The sequence below is a fragment of the Tenrec ecaudatus genome, chromosome 4, assembly GCF_050624435.1.
Source record: "Tenrec ecaudatus isolate mTenEca1 chromosome 4, mTenEca1.hap1, whole genome shotgun sequence".
Taxonomy (NCBI): domain Eukaryota; kingdom Metazoa; phylum Chordata; class Mammalia; order Afrosoricida; family Tenrecidae; genus Tenrec; species Tenrec ecaudatus.
Genome location: NC_134533.1, coordinates 39,346,451 through 39,369,570, shown reverse-complemented (window position 1 = coordinate 39,369,570; position 23,120 = coordinate 39,346,451). Strand labels below are relative to the sequence as shown.

The 23,120-nt window shown below is 37.8% G+C and overlaps 1 protein-coding gene across 3 annotated transcripts in view; it reads left to right on the top strand.

The window, feature by feature from the left end:
* Positions 1–23,120, top strand: part of ELP4 (elongator acetyltransferase complex subunit 4) — a 245,697-nt gene that overhangs the window by 16,843 nt on the left and 205,734 nt on the right. For all 3 annotated transcript variants that reach the window (XM_075545945.1, XM_075545946.1, XM_075545947.1), the window contains exon 3: positions 2,969–3,090. In XM_075545945.1, coding sequence (XP_075402060.1) covers positions 2,969–3,090 — 122 coding nt within the window. The remainder of the gene's footprint in view (positions 1–2,968; positions 3,091–23,120) is intronic.

Below are 23,120 nucleotides of genomic sequence, written 5' to 3'. Positions count from 1 at the left end.
TTGATCTATCTTCCTGCCCTTTGGGCCTAGCTCCTTTATTGCTTTACTCGTGAAGCCCTATGAAAGGTGTTAAAACAGGGAATGATGAAATCAGTTTTACTTTACAGGAAAAATCTTCCTGCGTAGTGTAGAAAATGGAATGGAGGGAGCAAGCCTGGGAGAGTGGTGGTAAAAGATGAGGGTGAGACTTCAAGTTCAGCTCTTGGAGGTAAACTTAAAAGTTGAATGATTCCAAAACTTTTCAGAGGTGGAAGGCAGCAGACTCGGCAATTACGTAGTTTTGATGATGGAAAGGAAGAGCTGAGGATAAGAATCAGACTAGTGAACATCGCTGATCATGTGACCATGATTTTTAGGAAATTGTTTTCGTAAGCCAATTTTTGCTTTTGTTAGCTATCGTTGAGTCGTCTTCCACTCATGGCATCCTTCCGTCTAACAGGACTAAGTGCAGCTCCTTCCTGAGTGTTTGAGCTCTTGTTACTGCCAACGTGGCACTTCTTCTCACTGAGGGTGCTCATTGCAGCTGAGTCTGCTTCACCAAGTTCACTGACTCATAGCCAAAAAATGCCCACTTTAACCGTGAGTTATTTGATTTATTTTTAACAAATGTATAAACACATGCAATCACCACCACAAACAAGATATAAACCATTTTAATTACCCTGAAAGTTTCTAATACCAAAAGTGTCCTAGTTTTAGAAACCTAATATCATTTTTGTTATCAATGATGATTAGCATTATTTCTCTAAATTTTTCATATAATCATATAGTATGTACTTTTAAAACCTCTGGCTTTTCCCCCTTAGTGTAACATTTTTGAGATTTGTCTATATTCTCACAATTCTTGTAGAAAAGCTGTTATAATGCTGAGTAATATTCCATTTAAAAATATACCATGGTTTCTTTATTTTCAAGTTCATGAACATGCATGTTTGTCCAATTTAAGGATATTATTAAAAGAGCTGCTGTAAAATCTCTGTGAGGAACATGCGTTCAGTCTCGTGGATCAAACACTCCCAAGTGGAATCGCTGGTCTGTACTGTGGATAAGAGGCTGGATTCATTGGAATTACGGGCTTTGGGAAGAATCTTGAAAGGACCATGGACTGGCTGAAAGACAAATAAGTCTTTCTTGGAAAAAGTATAGGCAGCATGCTCCTTTGAAGCATGGAGGGTGAGCTTTCCGAGGAAGGTGTACTCAAGATATGTTCCCAGAAAAAACCAGACCCTGGAGAAGGGTTCCATGCGGGCTCGAACATTCCAATTGTGGGGATGGTGCAGGACTGGGCAGTGCTTTGTTCTGTTGTAATAGGAGACAGAACGGACTCAGGGCACTTAACAACAGCAACCTATGATGTATTCCTATGGAAGCCTGGTGTGCCAGTAAAAGGTCCCTGGTGGCGGAGTGGTTACACATTGGGCTGCAATCCGTAAGGTGAGCAGTTTGAAACCACCAGCCATTCCACGGCAGCCAGAGGGCTTTCTACTCCCATAGTTACAGTCTCAGAAACTCACAAGGGCAGTTTGACCTTGTCTGTCCTGTAGGGTCACTTGATGGCAATGAGTTTTAATTTCGTTTGTTTGTTTGTTTTTGTTTTTTATCAGAGTGAAGAAATTTTATTATGCTTTCAGTTTGAAACAAGTTTATTTTGTAAATTGGCATTAAGTTTTTCAAAGGCTTTTTCTGCATCTATCAAAATTATCATATGATTTTACTTTTTATGTCTCTTACAATAGTGCATTGACTAATTTTTCAGATATTAAACCTAAACTTGCATTACTGTGATAAAACCTACTGCGTCATACTTTATTTACCTTATATATTGCTCTGTTTGGTTTGATGAGGCTTTAAGAGTTACTTTCAAAAACTATTTTTTAAAGAGTTACTTTCTTGTATGGTTATGAATAATAGTGGTCTCTAGCATCCTTTTCCTTTACCGGTAGAATCAGTATCCTACTTTATAAAATGAGTTGGAAGGTGTTTGCTGTCTTCTGGATCCCAGAAGTTCCCTGTGCAGGAATCGCAGGTCCAGAGGACACACTCCACGCCTGGCTCTTGCTCCTCAGACAGCTCATTTTATACACCGCAGGATAGCACTCCTGGGAATCCTGTGTGTCATTGTTCACAAGTGAATCCCATCTGTATATACCTGCGGGTCTTCTTAGCAGACCCGGCATGGAAAGGTCATGTGGAGGAAGATACAGACTGGCCAGAAGAGAAGAACTCCATGAAATAACTCCCCCGCTGCCCAGTGCTTGGGCAGTTTGTGTTCACATTTGGAGTCTCAGACGTTGAGGGGCTGATTTCTGGGGTCCCTTCCCCAGTCTCCCAGCTCTCTTGACAGTCCTGTGCTCCAGACTTTCCCATCTCAAGCTGGGAAGGATATCACTCGCTGGTGCCCGAGTTAACAGGGTTAGCAGCACTCAAGACTTAGACGTCGTGTGTGTCGTTGTCACCACCATCGGAGGACACTTTGCTGTGGTTGCAGCCTGAATTTTGCCATTTCCTCGGACCTTCACATTTCATGTTCATCACTGAAGTGCTTAATTATTGTGACATGGAAGAAATAGCATGCAACGTTACTGAAATGTATTGCGACATGAAAGAAAGGAGGGGCAAGCGTATAGGTAATAATGGACATGTGAGAGGTGTCGCGCCTGAGGAAATGGCATGTATCATAATACGCAAGCGAAAACTCCGTGACTTCTTTGACATTAAAGTCCTATATTACCCTCTGAACTTTGTGGATTACAGAAGTCGGAGAGACTGAAGGGTGGAATCAGACTTCGTTCAAAGTACCTACTTGCCAATGACTGTGTAGTCAAGTCACGCAGCCTATGTTCCCATACATCAGGAAGACATAAGTACCGCCCACCTCCTGTTCTTGTTTTGCGGAGAAAAGTTGTAGAAATGTATGCGTTTGGTATATGATAGGATTCTGAATGTTTTTTGTTTTATGTTTTTACAGAAGAGGACAGATACGATATTTATTCACCTTTACTCTTCAAGTATTTCCTGGCAGAGGGAATCATGAGTGGGCATGCTCTGTTGGTCGCATCCGCTAAAGAAGACCCTGCTGACATTTTACAGGTAGAGAATTTCCAATTCGATGTCTATTAAATTATCTAACAGTGAATGTTTCATGGAAAAAATTTATGAAACATGTTTGTATACATACAAATGGTTTTTAAATGCATTAACTGAAGTATACTTTTTTCCTCTTAAAAGGAGGAAATTTATTTAAGCCTATAATTTCAATTTTAAATTAATGTTATTGTTAATTAAAATTTTATATCACTGGGGAAAGCTGTAATAATCTATTAGAGACTGACAGCAAACAGCATAATTGGGCCATGTCTTTGCAAAAATTATGTAATAGCAAATAAAAACCATTGTATACTACTTACTGAAGAAAGATAGAAATATTTAATTCTTTACTTCTAATTACTGTATTAATTGTATTAATTACTGTATTAATTGTATTCTCATTTTGATATGATTTATTAAACCTATTTTCATCCCAATTAGCCCAATTTATTTTTCCTAACTTGAAGCCTTTCTTTAAAATTCTTTTTTTTTTAAATTTGGGGGTTATGCAACTCGTATCACAATCCATACATGCATCCATTGTGTCAAGCACATTTGTTCATTTGTTGCCATCATCATTCTCAAAACATTTGCTCTCCACTTAAGTCCTTGGTATCAGCTGCTAATTGTTTTTTCCCATCCATCATGAACCCTTGACAATTTATAAATTATTATTATTTTGTCATATCTTACACTGTCCAATGTCTCCCTTCACCCACTTGCCTGTTGTCCGTCCCCCAGGGAAGAGGTTATATGTAGATCCTTATAATCGGTTCCCCCTTTCTACCCCACCCTCTCTTCGCTCTCTGAGTATCACCACTGGTCCTGAAGCGGTCATCTGTCCTGGATTCCCTGTGTTTCCGGTTCATATCTGTACCAGTGTACATTCTCTGGTCTAGCTGGATTTTTAAGGTAGAATTGGGATCATGATAGTGTCGGGGAGGAAGCATTTAAGAACTAGAGGAAAGTTATATGTTTCATCGTTGATACCCTGCACCCTGACTGGCTCTCTCCTCCCCGCAACCCTTCTGTAAGAGGATGTCCAGTTGCCTAAAAACCGGCTTTGGGTCCCCATTCATCACTCCTCTTCGTTTACAGTGATATGATTGATAGTTCTTTGATGCCTACTACCTGATCCCTTCAACACCTTGTGGTCACACAGGCTGGTGTGCTTCTTCCATGTGGGTTTTGTTGCTTATGAGCTAGATGACCGTTCATTTACCTTCAAGCCTTTAAGACCCTAGATGCTATGTCTTTTGATAGCCAGGCACCATCAGCTTTGTTCACAGTGTTTGCTTATGCACCGGCTTTGTTTTCAGCAATCCTTTGTCGGGAAGGTTTGCGTCATGGAATGCCAATTTAATAGAACAGAGTGTTCTTGCATTGAGGAAGTACTTGAGTGGAGCCCAATGTCCATCTGCTACTTTACTACTAAACCTGTAAATATATGCACATAGATCTATTTCCCCACCATCACATACAAATATGTTTATATATGGACATATGTACAAGTCTTTTAAAAATCATTTTATTAGGGGCTCATACAACTCTTATCACAATCCATACATACATCAATTTTGTAAAGCACATCTGTCATATGTACAAATCTTAAGTATGATTTAACTATTATTTTAAGAATTTCTTATAAACCAATTAAAATTTTAATTTTCACCTTAAAACCATTTGATATATGCATAGGAGATCACTAGGTACCATATGAGTTAAAACAAATAACAGAATGAAAAACAAAGATGGTATCAATAAAATCAGCAGATTATTTGATAAAACTTTTGAATATTTCACATTTGTACTTAGCCCAAACAAACGTAAATCGATTCTAAAACAGTACAGTATTTGACTTTTTTACGTCTTTAAATCTAAGAGCTAAGAAGAAAGGATTCATAAGTATAAATTGTTATGTACAGTAGATGATATTTTGCATAGTTAAGATAACAAGAAAAAAACAGGTAAAGAAAAACCCCTAGCATGTCTGATAATAATATTAGCAGTGCTTCAGATACATTAATCACCATGAGTGGGAACCAGTACAGCAGCAAATCACTTTGTGTGTTCATAATGCCTACAAGAGTTGAATGGTGGCTAAATGAACGTTACATGTATGTGATTAATGTAAGAAAATAGTACTAGATTAATATTACTGAAAATTTTAAAGATAACACTTAAAATCATCACAAGATACTGCATATTTGTTTCACTAAGTCTTACTGAGTGAGCATCATCATATATACTATATCCTGGTTGGTTTTCCAGATTCTGAAGGACAGTGGTCTTCTCAGCTTTTTTTTTCTTTCACACTCCTAAAATAATTTTATAAAATTATGCCTCTACTTGTACACTATGGGAATTTTAAAATTTATTTTTAAATTTTTATTGTGATTTCACCCTGTCTTATTATTTGGCGGACAGCTGAGCTCTGAGGGTGAGTTCACTTCCAGAATTGACGTTTTCCTGTGGGTCCCACCAAGTCAACTCAGTTCACAGCCATTGAGGCAATGGTGACTCCTGGTCACGCGACAGGACAAAGTAGAGCCACCCTGGTGGTGTCTCAGACAGTAACTCTTTATGAGAGTAGAAGGTTTCCTTTTTCTCCTCAAGAGAAACTAGTAGTTTCTAACTACTAACCTGGCAGTTAACAGCCCAACTAGAAACCTTCTGTGCCACCAGGCTCCAAGGGTCTCCCCTGTCTCTACTAAACCAGGAAGCTTGTTCTTGATGATTTGAGCTTGACAAGGTTCTACATTGTTCTTCCCACTCTACCCAGGACCATCTGATGGGGTCTACTGCAGAACGGTCAGTTCTGGTAGTCGGCACATCTAGTTCTTCTTGGGATCAAGGGCGCCGAGGCCCGGGTGGTCTCTTAGTCGTTTGGACTGTATATTTCTATGAGTCCTTGATTTTCTTGACTCTGCTTCGGTGAAGAGAGTCTAAGAGTTCCTATCTAAACACGTTCTTTATGAAACTATTTAGTCCTAATGGATGTCATTGTAATTCTTACTTCTTGAATGAAAAACTTTTATGTCATTCTTTTATGTTTATCTAGTTGAGTTTAACTATCATAGCAATTTGGTGACGATATCCCTTACAGTAGTATGTACACACACAAGCTTTCTAGAACAGCTGACGTTTCACTTCAATCCTTTTCATTCATGATTGAATGAATTGAATTTTCTGTTTCAGTCCCCCATACAGTTTTGTCCTAATGTTATGTATTTTGTTTATACTATCTCATGTTAATTTCATTATTATTCTATAGCAAAAATTCATATTTAATATGAGATTCTATCTCAATTCCATTTTTTTATTATGATAGATGTGAACTGTATAAGTAAAAGGAAATAGAAGGCATTTTATTATAGGAATGTCCACTTATATTTTTACCTTTTCCTAGTAGAACACACAAAATCACATTATTATTTCTCATCAAGATTTTTATTTAGCAATTTGTCTGTTTGTTCTAACTAAAATTTAATTGACGCCAACAAACTGGAAGCCAGTGAATGACCAAAAAGCCAAAGTATTAACAGTATTTAGAGACAGTGCAGTTTACAGCAGGAATAAAATGCTGTAAACTGTTTCATTTTAATTTTATGATGTATGATTGGGGATTTCTGGAACCTATAACCAAGGCAAATATTTCTGGTGCAAGAAAAGGGAAAAGACAATCTTCTAGACCATAATTATCTTAAAACTGTGTATAACTAAAAGACAAGTAAAGGATAAAAAGCCCCATCAGCTGCCTAAGATATATTATATAACCACCCAGCAATTTATCCATCATCCTTTGAGAACATATTCATGCCTATTGTAGTCAAAGCTCCTTCAGGAAGTCAGTATTAAAATGTAACACTGAAAAATTACACCCCTTAGAAAATCCTATAGAACAATATACATGATGTTGTTAAGCACTTAAATACACATATGGTAAGTATTTTTCAGTTAACTTTTTCATCAAAAAGAATTTTCTTGATCATTTCAAATGTGCTGATAAATATTCTTCATGAAACTTTCTATGGAATGTTTTCTAACATAATAAGAACTATGTTTTGTGCTAAAATGTTTTAATATTTACCAGTAGATTGACTGATTATTTTTTCATGAAACAAAAATTATATGTACAAAAAAATATATATACAAACACTTCTTTAGAACTTGAAAATGCTATGCTTTTTCTCTGTTATATCCTCCTAATAATCTTAATGTTATATATTAATATTTACAGGATTAGAGAAAGCAAAATTATTTCCAAAAGTAAATGTAAATGCTATTTAGTAACATGGACGTCCCTTGTCAAACATAATTTGAATATTTGTTAGTGACCACATCCTAGCTTTTAGATAATAGTAAAATTCATACATGCAAGAAGTGATATGCATTCACCCAGAGCCAAGGGTGAATTCTTAATTAGTCTCATTATTGTTTAGTAGTACATTGTCCCACATTAATTACAGTTAAAATAGGCTAGAAAATGCTAAAGAGCTTAAAAGTTTTATTGTTTTCATATGTACTAAGGATAAGGACACAAATATTAGCAGGTGTGACCTTTTGTAAAGCCTTATAGGATATAATGTTTTTAAGTAAGAACTATAACATTAAATAGTTCAAGTTTAAAATTGTGTAAAGTGAAAGTTCACATATTTATTTCAGAGAAGATCCTTCATGATAAAAGGGAAATAGTAACTTTCTAATGATCTTTAAGTTATTGAATAGTTGACAATTCATTATGAGAAGCCATACTAAAGACTATACTGTCAGGGATCATTTCTATAGTTGGTGAAGAAGCCATACTATAATGAAGTCCTTATACCAACAGGAGATTTAGTAATGAAGTTCATTATATAATGAACCATTTATGAACATTTGGACCCACAGCTTTAGAATTCTTTGTAAAGGGCCATAAGATCCCAAAGTAAAAATTATACTTTCTTACTAATATGAAAACTTTATTCTATATCCTAAAATATCAAGCTTTTCACTAAATAATGAGTTCATCTGTTAATATCTGACTCATGATAACATTTATCTTTTGCTTTTTTTTGGTTCTCTGGTTTTAATAGATTTCAGAGATATTAATTAGTTTAGAATTAAGTTAAAATACATTATATAAAACGAAACTAAGCAATGTAATGTTTGGATTGTTATTTAAAAGTTTCTGTTTCCTTCTATCAAAATCGTATAAAATTTTAAATTTTATGTTTTCTGCCACATGTGTTATTCGCTGATTATAAAATAAAACCTCTCAATCAGAACCCAGGCTCATCTATTGAGTATGTAGAATAAATATTTAAGATTCAATCTTTATTTTCCAAGTTCTTTCACAGGAGGGTTAAGGGAATACTCTTCGATGGCCCAAACACAAATACATTGTTACAGGTCACTTAAAAATTAATTCAGGGTCCTCGCATCATGCAACTTCGCATATTTTGGACATGTACAATACATTATAACTCTTTCTACTTAGTTTTGCGTTTTCTAAATTATAAAATTGTGTTTTAGTATTTCCTATTTAAAAATTTTATTACTGTATATAATTTGCCTAACTCTAAGTACAGATATTAGAGGGGTCATTTGAAGGTAGAGCTATAATCAGAATATGTTCTCTTCATTTTATTGTCAATGTTTTATTTACTGAGAAAATTATTAGGCTATCTATACAATTCTCAGTGCTTACTGCTCTGAAGTGCTAGTTGAGCCGGAAATTTGCTGTTTGACCCCAGGGTTTCACTCTTTTTCCCTCCTTGCCTGCTTGTGAGAGCTTATTTAAAATTCTGAGTTCTCCCATGGCAGCCACAGTTTGAGCTTCTTTGGCAAACTAAAAAGGCTAAGAGAGGGGAGGGAAAAAAACAAAATAAAAAAACATACAAAGGCTCAGTACTGCTTCCAGTGACCTACATTTGGAGCCAGATTTACAGAGAGTATGTGCCTTATTTTCCAGTAAGGGAACGAAGGCTACAATTGTATATTTTTTTAAATGTAGAGATGAATAAACTCACCCCCTCTCCATCTCTCTGTCACTACCTGGGGAAAACCATTTCTGCAATAACATGGAAAAGAGCAGACATTTGGCATGGGTGTTTGTGCGTCAATTAACTAAAAGATAAGAATTCTGCCCCACATTAGTGTTGTCTAAGTCGTATTCTGTGAGATAGATTATTTGTTCTTGAGACAATGAATTTGACTTAGGATTTGGAAATAAGACACAGTTTAGATTTTCATTTCTGTGTTGCTACTTAAACAGCTGTGGGACGTTGCTCAAGTCCCATCACCTCTCATTAAGAAGGGTATAACACTGATTCTGACTACCTTATTTCCAAGTGAAAAATGACCTCTGAAATGTTGCTTTATAAATCTGAAAGCACCATTGATGTCAGGAGGTATTACCCCAGGTCTCAAGTTTACATTCAAACATTTCATTTTGAACCCACAGAGAACATGTTTATGAATCTTTCCCTCATTGTTGCTTAAAATGGCAAGCTCGTGTAACTGTGCTGGAGCTCTGAAAAGAAGCTATGCCAAAACAGTATTTGGAAGACTCAATTGATTTCGTTTTTCATCTGCATATAGTCAATTTTTGTAAGAGGAATAAATGCCTTCACATTCTGAAAACCAGAGCCATTAAAAAATTAAATATATTTTCATCTGCTTTCCAAATAAATAAATGAATGAAAAAGTGCAAAGTATCTTGAAACCGAAAAGGCAACGTATAGACGAGGTAGGCAATGAATATTTATTACATGCAAAAGTGATAGCTTTGCTTTGCCGTGTGGAAGCCTAAAAGGAGGCAGGACTGTCAGGATTGGGGTGATGCGTCACATGTCTAGAAATTGTTTACAAAACTTTTACGTTTTGTGCATGAGAAACTGACAGGAAGTTGCGGAATGTAACCTCAGTTTACTACATCTATCCTTTGAAATTATGGGCTATTAATAATATCAGAGCCCTTTGAAAGCCAATCATTTTGAAAAATGCACTTCCTACAGTTTAACTGGTTCTGGATGGCTAAAAGTCTGGTCAATTTTGAAAAGAAGGCCAGTAGTATTTCCCTGAAGGCAAACTGGAAACAGGTAAGATCAGCTGATCTGAGCTCCTTAAAGGAAGACAGCAATGCCTGCTTCTGTCACGGCCCTAGTAGCTCTCTGCAACTTGACTGTAGAATAATTTGCAAGGTACTACCTTATATTATCCCTCCGAATAGTAACTGTATTGATGTGTAACATGCACTGACAGCATTTAATATATAAACTTTGCTTCCAAAAGAAACCTAGCAAAGGAAAATTTCAATTTTTAACAACACTTTATTAGCACTTTATCTGCCTGTCATACAATTCAGTAATTCAATCATCTCTAGAAGAATTGTACAACTATCATCATATTCAATCCTAAAACATTTTCTTCTTCCTTGTAGTCAGTTATTCATGTAATTATTTTTTTAATTGTGAAAAATTTATGCACAACAGAACTGTCTCCAATTCCACGACTAATAACTACTATAGTCAGTATCATTGATTCACGTTATACAGCCTCTATTGATCTCCTTTTCCAGATTATTCCACCACCATTGACATAAACCCAATACCCCTCTGCAACAACTCTTTCCCTTCCCCTGGAAAATCCCAATGTTTCTGGGTAGAAATATTAATAGTTACCCACAATGCATCATTGTTTCTCTTTAAGAAGAGCATGGACTTGGCTATTTTAAAGATGCTTGTATTTAAGACATTTGTCTATAGTAAAGAAAACCTTTGCATAACACACAGTACAACTTTCGCATTTTGTTATATAAAATACATAAAATAAGTATTTCAGTTTAGTATACTTAAGAAAATCAATATCATTAATAGCTGTTACATAAAGATTTATTCTGAACACTTTGAAGGTTTTGATGTTTTCATATATCAAGAAAATACCTATGGACACTAGTAATATTAAAATTCCAAGGTTCTCAAGTGTGTTTCCCTTTAAAATCATCTCTGCCAATTCTGTCCATAGCTGCGCTATTTAAGGAGTTAATAGATTGGAGTAATATGCAGGTCTTAATTATATGTCTAAATTGCTTCAGACCCTTCTGTGGTTAGTATTCCTGAAAATGGAATGGTTGAGAAGAGAATATTTATAAATTATTACATTATGATTGTGTTTAAATGAAGATAATTATTTTTATTTCTTTATTTACTTAGAGTAATCCTTACATCCATTTCTGACTGCATCTTAATGCAAACTTCCATTTTCAGTTCATATTATCTTTATTCTTTTCTGTGTCTTTGTCAGAAAATAAAGGTGAAAGAGATTATCTGGTCTTTTCAGCATATTTCTGGTTTACATGTTAAAGGGAAACAATCAATTGGAAACTATTTAGCACACTGTTCTTACCCCAGCATATATGTTGGCAGCTTGGTTTAACTTGACGACTTTTATTAGGATTATATTTATAAAACAATGGAAAAATGTTTTATACTATTCTTATAATGTCAGTAATTTGTTAAGGGCGGAAAAACTTAAATTATACTCAGATATTTGCTGAATTTGTACTAGATATAGTTTGACATTGGATTAAATTAAATTAATTTTCTAATTACTGGGATTAAAAACATAAGTTTTAAAACATTTTTTAAATGCCCAAAACTATCCCCACTGACATTAATTTTTCTAAATGTTTTTAATGACTAAAGTTACTCCTCCCTATGCTTGTAATGATTTCTAATGAACATTATGTAGGAAATGTGTTTTTAACACATGGGTATTTGGGATAGATAATGGGACTACTTTTGTGTTCTAATTATCATCATCAGGTAATAATATATATATATATAGATTTATTTCTCTTTCCAGCTTTCAAAAAATAAATATTCCCATAACAAATTTCACAAATCAACAAAATAATATACTTACTGATACAATATACTTACTGATACATGGATAATGCTTAAGTAGTATTAATTATACAGTTACCAAAACCTGCAAGGATCAAAAGATTGTCTTTAAGGAGGATTTCTCATGCTGCATGGATTATGCTGCTGCATAATAGCTCAGTAGTACTTCTGCTGAATTGTAAGATAGCTTGGAGAGGAGTATGATGCCCATAGTTGGTGTAATGCATTGGTAATTAAGAGGGTGTGAGGTTAAGCTTCATTAACTGCTGGGGGATTGTATCTTGGATTTTATTATGCCCTGGAGAACATAAAAACTAAGAAGGGTCAAACTGTTAGAATCAGATTTTGCACGTACATCTGCCAAAACAAAGACCACAAAATAATATAGTGATAAGCACAGAAACAGATGAATGGGAAAGCGAAGGAATATATTTATAACATCTCATGGATAAGGATAAATGTTTCCCATGGGGGGGAAGAAAACTAAATAATCTTAAATACTGGTATTATTTGGGCATTGAAACTGGTAATAATTTGGTTTCCTATAAAACCTTTTTAAAAGTAGAATTCATTCTTAATATAAACCGAGGATAGTGGCAATTTCTTTATTCATATACTAATTTTCTAAATGGTTTCATTTGATTAAAAAATGAAATCTTATTATTTTCATATCATTTTCTCTGTGGTGTTGTGTAGAGCGCTGGTAGTACTGTCAGGTAAGTGTTAGCTCGTTACTAAAGAAAGGCCTTATTTTCATCTGAAATATTATCAACGGCACCATCATTTTGAAGAACTAAGAAAACAAAACATGCGCTTATCACTTCAAATTTTTATATAACTCCTACAGGAAGAATTTCTTTTGGCTTATTTTTAAGATAATAAATCGATCAAGTATATATATAATACATATTATATTTATATATTTTTAAAGACAAGAAGAATAAACTATGTAAAGTTATTTAGTGTCCTTTGCTGCTAAATCATCTGCATGATTTGTGAAACTGTTCGTTAGTTGAGGTTTCTCCTTATTAGGGGCTCTATATTACACATACCTTGCCTGCATCGTAACTTTTGATTGATTGCTGGCCATTGTAAATACTGTACTATTGTGGGCAAGATTCTGTTATATTCCTGTTTCTAAGCTTGGTTAGGGTTGGTTCAGAGGCTCTTTTTCCAACCCACCACTTTACATCAAATTCATACAATTCATGGATTGCCCATATGTTTCAGAGTGGAACTCTAATCACTGGATTTTCAATGACTGGCTCTTCAAAGTAGATTCTCAGGCCTTTCTTCCAACATGTCTGTGTATGGACTAGGACCTCCAATCTTTTAATTAACCACCAAGCAAATTAACTATTTCAACCATCCAGGAACTTGAGAGCCCACTTTAGTTTAGGACTAACTTCTCCCCATTGAGGAGTCTGCCTGCCTCCCTGTATACGAGAAGGTATTTCTAAGCTGGCTTGTGGGAAAATAAGTGAGTTTAAGCCTGTTGTGGCTTTTCAGGATTATTACATATACCACTTCTTAAAGTTATTCAATACCCGCACAGCCCTCTCTTAGTTTACTCACCAGCAGGGACACTTGATTCCACAACGAAAGGTTTGCAGGAGCCTTCTGTAAATTTCGGAAGCTCTTGCCTTGTGCAGCTCTTTCCTCTGTGATTTTATTGCCTCTAAATGTTGGTTCCCTCGGTCTTCCCAAACTCTGAACTCTGTCCTCAATTTATGGCCCTGCTGGGCTCTGTTTTTTTTCTTCTGTTCTCCCTGCCTGCATTATGGATTAGAAACGCTCTAGGGAGTGAGCTGGAGTAATTGTACAACTCCGCTCATTTGTTTCCTTTCTAGCAGAGTGTAAAGATGACATGGTGGCAATGTCATCTGACCTTTGCTAACTTTACTAGAGAGAAGGAAAATCATCATTAGCTTCAGCCACCCAAGGCTGATTCCTGTGAGCTGGAAGTCACACGCCTCCTCTCTCCAACTGTTTACTAATTCTAATACCAACAATCCCCTCACCCACCCACCCAAGGCACTCACTACTCCTCTGCTGGGTTCAATAATCTGTTACAATGGCTACACAGAACTCACAAACATATTTAAAATTATGAGGTTTATTAGAGAAGTAGCAAGTTACAATTCAGGAGCAGAAATGGCTCACATTACAGTTCTTCAGTAAGGACAGCTTCGCTTCAGCCATGCCAGCAGGCTCTCTCTGGACCTTGGGTTCCCAGGATCCCATGGTCTCTGATTTCTTCCTTGCTCAGGCAAATGTTACAAAACGATTTAGCTCTGCCAATAAGTACCTGAGTCACCTTACCAAAGGTGACTAGCTTTTTAGCTCCTTGGGCCAGGAAACCACCATGCCATCTCCTGCCATTCTCCTGCTGCTGCTGCCGCTGCCACCATTTTTCTGGCACTGCTTCTTTCCAACTCTCGCTGCCTCTGCTGTTACAGCGCTCTCAGTCTCATTCCAGGAGGCCCTCAGTGCAGAGAATGCCTGGGTCCCACGGATACCTACGCGGCTTTCCTTTCTTGATGGTCATGAGGCCCCCCTTTCTGCCTGTGGCATGCTTACAGTGAGCCTACTGGGATAACAACGCTGACCAGTCCCGTCTTTGGAGTGTCAGTGACCTTACTTGCGTGGCCCCACACCCACAAGGTTGCCATGTACCTTATCTAACTTATTAGCAAGCTATCTAATCCTCTTGGTGAATCATAACACCTCATTTGAATAGCCCCATCCATTAATTTGGTAGGAACCGAAAAAGACTATCATTAGAAACAAAAAATAAAAAAACCCACAGCCTTCTAGTTGATTCGAACTCATAGCAACCATCCACAGGATTCCAGAGGCCGTAAATCTTTGTGGGAGCAGATAGCCTCATCGTTCTCCTGGGGAGTGACTGGTACATTTGAACTCCCAGTTGGTGGCTAGCCGCTAGCAGTCCAACCCTGGGGCTCCACATAGCTAGAAGGCGCTTCATTGAATGATCCCCTGGACTGCAAACCACTCCCCGACTTCTCTCTCACTGGCCCACTCATACAGAGAGGATTAGTTTCCCCTTGCAGTCCAAACCAGTAATCCAAACAATTAGTCCTCAGGAGGGCAGAGGTTTAAGGCTGAAGCTCTTCAGCTATCATCCACTTAGGTCTGCTGAAGGTGTCCATCTGATTGGGTCAGGTTCACGGTTTCTGACCTCTGATAAAATAACGAGAAAGGCGTATTCCCTTGCTCTGAGCCTCCCCTCAGCAATGGCAGAACTTTTAAGGGGCTTTAGATTCCGCCACTGCTCTCCAGTCTGGCAGTGCCTCCCTCTTAGTCCATGTTTACACAGTCATAGCTTCTCCAATGACAACTTTCATGATGAATCAGTTAATGATCATTACTCAAAGCTGACTCAGAGAATGGATCTGCATCCTCCCCAGCCCTCTCTTCCTCAGACTCACTAGGAAAAGAGGGAACCATCCATTGGGAGGTCCTTCCTAGTTACTTTCTCTAGTTCTCCTTCCTAATGCCCTTCCCTCATTCCCATCACTTTGAGACAAAGAACCACCATAGAATCAGGTAATCCAGCCACTTCATGCTTTCATCTCTCCCTCATTGTAAATAGTCAATATTTACATTTCCCATCCCTATCAAACCAGTACTCTGAAGAGGCAAGTGTTTCTTGATCTAAAGATTCTTTTGTACTGATTGGAGCTTTCAGCAGCAATGTACCAAAGGAAGGCTCAGTTGAGGACAAGCCATTAAATTTCAACAATATACACCAGGTCATAGTATCAAATACCCTTTTCTTCATTGGATCTGGTTCTGGTCAGCTCATCTCTAGCCCCTGTGGTGTCGGTCAGTGGACATCCTCTGTAAGCTCCAGAGTCCATTCACCACCTGTACTTCAAACCAACCAGCCAGATCTCTCTCATCCTGAATCTCCATAGGTGAGGTCAGTGAGAGTCCTCAGAGCATCTCCAAATTCAGCCCATCTCTTCCATGCTGCATCTCCCCCACTTCCACTCATGAGTGGATTCAGGTGATCACCACCAACAAGCATATCATGCTTTGAGTCACTACCCTGTTTCTGTGTTTTTAAGATAATTGCCACAATCACTGTCCTTGTTTTGTTTTGTATTGTTTTTCGTTTTCTGTGTACTGAACTTAGTTTTAGAGGCTAGTCTTACATTCTTAACTTGCTGTAACAAAAATACCATCATTTGTTGTCTTTAAAAAGCATGTGCATTTTCTCTCCATTCGGGAGACTAGAATTTCCTCCTTGGGCTCTTGGCTCTAAGGAAAAATTCTCTTTCTGGCAGCCCTGGGGAAAATTCTTGACTTTTTTCCATGATCCTCGGTTCCTTGGTATTCCTCCCAGGAAGTCGCCTTTCTTCATAGGCACGCCTGTGTCTAACCAGTTCTTTTTGTAACTGAGGTGTGATCTATAGTAATATCGCCTAATTTAAGAACGAGGCTCTATTTCCTAAGGGGATTGTATCCACAGGTATTTTATTGTGGTTGTTGTGTACCCTCAATTTGATTCTGATTCATTGTTACTGTTAGATTCCCTTGAATAGGTCCCAACTCTTGGCTACCCGATATACAAAAGAAAGAAGGAGGCACTGCCTGATCCTGCCATCTTCATGGCGCTGCTAAGTTCGAGACTTGGTTGCAGACTAGGTCAGTCCATCTCGACAAGGTTCTTCCTCTGTGTGTGCCTACCGTCTGCTTTGCAAAGCATGAGTTCCTTATTAAGGGCCTAGGCCCTCCTGATAGCATGTCCAGCCTGTATGAGACAGAGCTTCACCATCCTCCCGTACAAAGAGTACTTCTTCCATGATAGATTTGTTCATTTTTCTGGCAATCCATGTTATTATCAATATCTTCACCAACATCGTAATTCCAAGCCATCTGTTCTTCATCCTTATTCATTGTCCAGTTTTGCTTGCATATGAGGTGATTAAAATATTCATACCAGTGCTCTGTGACAGAGTACAACTGCCCCTTAATCTGTATGGATGCAGATCACTACGTTTATTCTTCCTCAGAGTTGCTGGGTAGATTTGAACTGCCAGACTTTGAATTAGTAGGCAAGCACTTGGGTTTCTCCATTCGAGGGACACTATGTAGTCCTAGAAAGGCCTATCCAGGCTGAGTCTGTAACGAATATTCCTTTTCCTCTGTTTTCCCTCTTCTGGTTTTCTTTTTTTCAACGGCAACGTTAATTGGGTTTCAGACTTTTCTCTTTTTACCCACACTTTCCTCATTTCCTCCACATCATATTTGTGGACATATCTGATCAGAGCACACGGGAGCAGATGAAGGGGAAGGAGGAGAGAGTGGAGCACATCCTGGCCCACTAAGCCTTGAGGACAATGATCCCAATTAGAGCAGCCAGTCCACAGAGAGGACCACATGGCCAGCCCCACTATGAGACATGACGCCCCTCACTGACCCATAGCCCTACAGGGAACAACACCGGAGACACAGTGTGGGAATTGCACCTGATCTGACCCCGCCACATTGAGGCAAAACACTAAGGGGGTGCAATAGAATAGCAAGGGAATGGAGCGGCGAGGTCCCCAGGGAATGGTAAAGGTGGCCTTTGGGGTCATGGTGTGGTGCCCCAACAGACTGGACTGGAAAACACTCCTAAAGACCAACAAATGATCCTTGAACTAAAAAAAGAAGAAGAAGACGACTAAATTGATTAATACATATTAATTGTTGGCAGTTATATCAGAACTTTGAACTGGTTCATTTCAATTCAACACCTGCTGGAAAATTGTATTTCCACCTCAGATCTTATTAAAATGTAGATACTGAATCATTATATCCAGGGTAGATATGCAGGCTCTCAGCCGGGGTCCAACCAAAGGAGCAATTTAAAACCCCTGAGTTGTACAGGTGGAGCGTTTCGCATATGGGGGGGGGGGGGGTTAGGGTGCAACAGTGTTGGAGACTGAGGACGTCGAATTAAAGAGGGTTGCTGGTACTCTTTGTGTTTTTTATTTTCTAACAAAACAGTGCCATCCTTTTCCATTTGTTAGTTGTATAGATATAGCTATACATAGATATTGTTCATCTCAAATGTTGCCCTACTTTTCTCTTATTGATAGCACACATACTATAGACCCTTCCCAAGCTTCTTTTTGAAATTCTTTAGAAGAATATATCTGTTGTTAATTTAGGGATAAATGGTACACTTGTAAATTACGCAGTACCTGTGGGCAGGGGCCTAGGAGAGAAGACTTCTGACCTAACCCGTTCATAGACAACCTGATTCCTATCTGGTACCCTGCTTCTGTCTCTTTGCCAAACCATTGAGTTCTGAGATGCTCAGTGTTCTGCTGGGAAGAACTGTACTTTTATTATATACCTCATCTCAACCTTGAGTTCACTTTTCTATATTTCCTATACTTTGATTTGTCATTTTCATACAATGTCACTGTCATCATCATTCAATATCCACTCCAGTCTCTCTAAGGATACTGTCAGGATATAATCTCTTTTGTCCTCTGTTCCATTTTGTTAAGGTATGTCCAGGTAAATTGATATACTCACTATCCTACCTAAATCTCTCCGTTTAATTTCAGAATATAGAATGCACTGGATAAAAACATGTTGTTAAGTTCTGTTGCGTTGGTTTCGACTTATCGTAATCTTACTGATAACAGAAGGAAACACTGCCTAGTTTTGTACACCCTCACAAACATTGAGAGGGAAAAACAAGGCATAAAACTAACAGTGAGTTTGTTTGTTATTCCTGCTAAGATAAATTAAACTCTTTTTGTTCCATTAAGTGAATTTTTATTGAATACTCAAAAGTACAAATTACTCCAGCAGTAGCATTAACTACAAATGGCAGTATAAAATAACTACTCTAATTTAAATATAGGGCACAATGTGGTAATACAGACAGGAGGATTAGAGACGGGAGATTTGAGCTGGATTGCGAAAAAGAATACATTTTAAGCAATGGGAACAGTGCGAATCGATGCTTGAAAGTAGGAAAGGTCAGGTTTCCTGGACGAATACACATTTTCTACTTGGTAAGACAATAGTATAATGAAGAAATGTTCGAACACATTAGCCATGGGAGAGATGCAAGGCAAAACAGCAATGAGACGCCACTGTCACTGGTGGCAAAGGAAACAAACAAAACTGGAAAATACAACAAATGCTGGAGGCGGTGCAGAGAATGGACCTGTCTGACAGTGCTGCTGGGGCTGCAAAACGGTAAGAGCACGGTGGAAACCAGTGTAGCACTCCTCAAAACACTGGAAACAGAAATACCGTGTGCTCCACTGGCATGCGTTCTAAATAAGAGCTATAACACAAATAGATGTGTGCACACATATGTTCATCGCAGCACCGTTCACAATCACAAAGGGAGGGAAACGCTAAATGCCAATGACGGATGAATTGATAAATAAACTTTGATACGTATACACAATGGAATACTACGTAGCACTAAAGAATATTGAATTTGTACAGCACCTCATGACATGAATTAGCAACGCAAAAAAGGAGCTATATAAGCCCACCGTGATGAACGTCAAGAAAAGGTTTCCCCCCAGTCAAAGAAACTGACTTTGATGGTTACTCAGGGTAGGGGGCAAGGCAGGGAAGAGAAAGTCACAGGCTAGAGGCTGTTGCTGTTCTTAGGTGCCGTCAGTTTGGTTGTGACTTACAGCAACCCCATGTACAACAGAGCACTGCACTTCTTGCCCCATCCTCACGATTGTTGTTAAGCTTGAGCAGCATTCTTGTCAGTTGTCTGTCAGTTTATCATATTGTGGTGGCTTGTGTGTTGCTGTGAGGCCGGAAGCTATGTCACTGATATTCCAAATGCCGCATGGTCACCCACAGTAGAGCTTCCAGACTAGACTCGGCGTCCCACTTTGGAGGAAGAAGCTGCTGAAAACCATACGCATAACTTTGAAGTGTTATTAAATGCTAAAAGCCCAAAGAGAACATTTACACCAGACAAAAGGTCAGTTTTAACATCCGCAGAGACCTGGACCCTGTTCTTTTTCAATGGTCTTTGAGTTTGGAGAACAAGAAGTCGGAAGGGGCATGGTCAGGGCTATTGGGTGGATGGCGTAAGGTAACCTGGTGAAGTTTTCTTCAGACAGCCCTGCTACCCTCAAAGAATAAGCAGATGTTTTGACATGAAGGAAACAATTCCTTGGTCCATATCTGACCTGTTTGTTTTTGGTTTTTTTTTTTTTCAGCAATGCAGTTTTCAATTTTCTTATTTTTTTCCTTATTTTTTTCTGTGATCATCCTATGTCAATAAGATATGTCAAGATTATCTTTGTTCTGTTTGTTATTGGTTTAGATGTGAGGGCTTCATTGATTAGTACTGACTTGTAACACATACTGAAGGTTTCAGTCCTAGACACTCTTCACCAAGTGCTTCAATCCCCCTTGCTTTTCACAAGCCAAGTTGGGTCATCTACATAGCATAGGTTGTTGATAAGCCTCCCTCCAATCTGGATGCTACATTCCTTTTCATATACGCCAGCTTGGCGGGGGGGGGGGGGGAGTTTGGACCTCTGAGACATCACACCTCTGCGATATGCCCTAATATGAACAAACAAAAACAAGATTAAAAACAAACAAACAACAGAAACTGTTGAAAACTAGCTCAGGTCCACCTCTTGGATTGTTTTGAACGTAGTGTTTAGAATGATTTGATAGTTTGAAAGGCCTTTAAAGTGTTAGATACCGTGAAATCTTATAACTGTTATCATTGCTATGATTATTGTCTTTTTATTCTAAGAGATTTTACTAACTTTACCTTAAACTCATTCCATTCAGTTTGTTGTTTTTGCTGTTTTACAATATATACTTTTCCTGTCTACATACTATTTTCTCCTGGTAGTTTCTTTAATGAACTATTATTTTTCTATGGATATACTTTCATATATAATAGTGATTTTTTATTTGTTATGATTTTATATCTCACAAAGTTTACATTTTCTGTGCATTTGTCGCTCTTTGAATTCCATTAGCGCTTTTTCTTAAAGATCTTATTATCTTGGCTATCCTTTCATATTTAAGAATGAGGCGCTGAAAAACGTAACACATGTGTCTCGGCATATGATTGTGAACTGGGAAGCTTGCTGTAAACTAATCTAGTGATATCTCTTCAAGGTTTATTCTCTCTTTTTGCCAGCTACCCCAGGGGGCACCCCTCCAATCTGATAGTCTCCTACCGGTTCAGAAATGAAGGCTTCTAAGAGCCCAGCAGTGGGAGCTGACTTTGTATATACTACCGGGGAGGGAGAGTCGTCTTACCCTTCTGTATGAAAACTGTCAATAATTTACTGTTTTCCATATGATGGAAACCTCTGTAGTGTTCCTCCATCCAAAGCTTGTCTGATTTGACCTCTCTATGTTCTCTTGCACAGTCGAGGGGGTGGGGGATCCTAACTCTTCGAGGAAAATAAGGGATCTACGGTGAGATTATTCCATTTAAAGATTTTCGAGTCTCTTCATTCTGGGGCAAGAGTAATGTGCCTTGCTTGCTGGAATCACTGGTCTGTTTTCGCAAGAGTAACAATCATTAGGATGTGTTAAAACCAGTGTGACTTGCTTTCCATGAGCAGTTGAGTGTGGAATGAATATCCCACTTTATTCTTTTCTGCATGTTTTATATATCTCACGGAAAGAATAATAAACTGAAGTGAAAAATAAAGTTCATGTTATGAACATTTTGTTGTATACAGCATTCTTGGACTAAAAATCTGAAATTTTAATAGTAGGGAAATGATCGACTGAATTTTGATCATTGAAAATATAACCACATGTAACCATGGAAAATCTTAGTTTTAAAAAAATATTAGATGTGGAAATACAATATGGTGAGTTTAAAATATAGAGTACATTTCAAAATTGTGATATTACAATAAGCATAATCAAAAATAATTTTCTAAAGTAAATATATGCATGCAAAGAAATGTGTGCAATATACTTAAAAATGGAGAGAAATACTCTAAAATGTTCCAACTAATTATTATTTTTTGTTTTGTTCTGCTTTGCTTTGTTTGATTATTTTTCCAACTGATTATTCCTGTATTGTGATTGTATTATTTTTATTTGTTTCTGTATCAAACAATTTTCTTTTTATAATGAATCATTTTATTGGGGGCTTTTACAGCTCTTATAACAACTCATACACGAATTGTATCAAGCACATTTATACATATGTCGCCATCATCATTTTCAAAACATTTTCTTTCTACTTGAATCCTTGATATCAGCTCTTCTCCTGCTCCCCCATCTTCGTAAACCCTTGAGAAATCATAAATTATTATTGTTTTCTTATCTTACACAGCCCCCTGTCTCCCTTCATCCACGTTTCTGTTGTTCATCCCCCTGGGGGTGTGGGATATACGTTGATACTTGAGATCATTTTCCCCTGTCTCCCCCTTCTACACCCTTCTCCTGACTTTCATGCTATCACGCTCCCATTGCTGTTCCTTGGAGGTTTATATGTCCTGGAATTTGTGTGTTGCGAGCTCTTATTTGTACTAGTCTGCATGTTTCTGTCTAGCTGGATTTGTAAGATATAACTGGGGTCATGATAGTAGGGGGTGGGAGAAACATTAAAGAACTAGAGGAATTTTATGTGTTTCATCAGTGCTATACTGCACTCTGGCTGACTCATCCCTTCCTTGTGACCTTTCTTTGAGAGAATGTTCAATTGTCTACAGAGGGGCTTTGTGTCTCCACTCTGGCCCTGCTCCTTTGCATCTGGTATGATTGTTTTGGGTCTTCTGATGCTTGATACCCGATCCTGTTGACACCTTATGATCATACAGGCTGGTGTACTTCTTCCATGTGGGTTTTGTTGCTTCTCTGCTAGGTGGCCATTTGTTTAACTTCAAGCCTTTAAGACCCCAGACACCACATCTTCTAATAGCCAGGCGCCATCAGTTTTCTTCACCACATTTGCTTAATCACCCATTTTGACTCAGCGATCATGTAACAGAAGGACAGGTCTTTAGAACAGTGTTGAGGGAGTACTTGAGTAGAGGCCTGATGTCCATCTGCTACCTTAATACTTAACATATAAGCACTGGTATATGTAAATAAGCCTATATTCCTGTTACATATTAATATATTTATACATATACATTC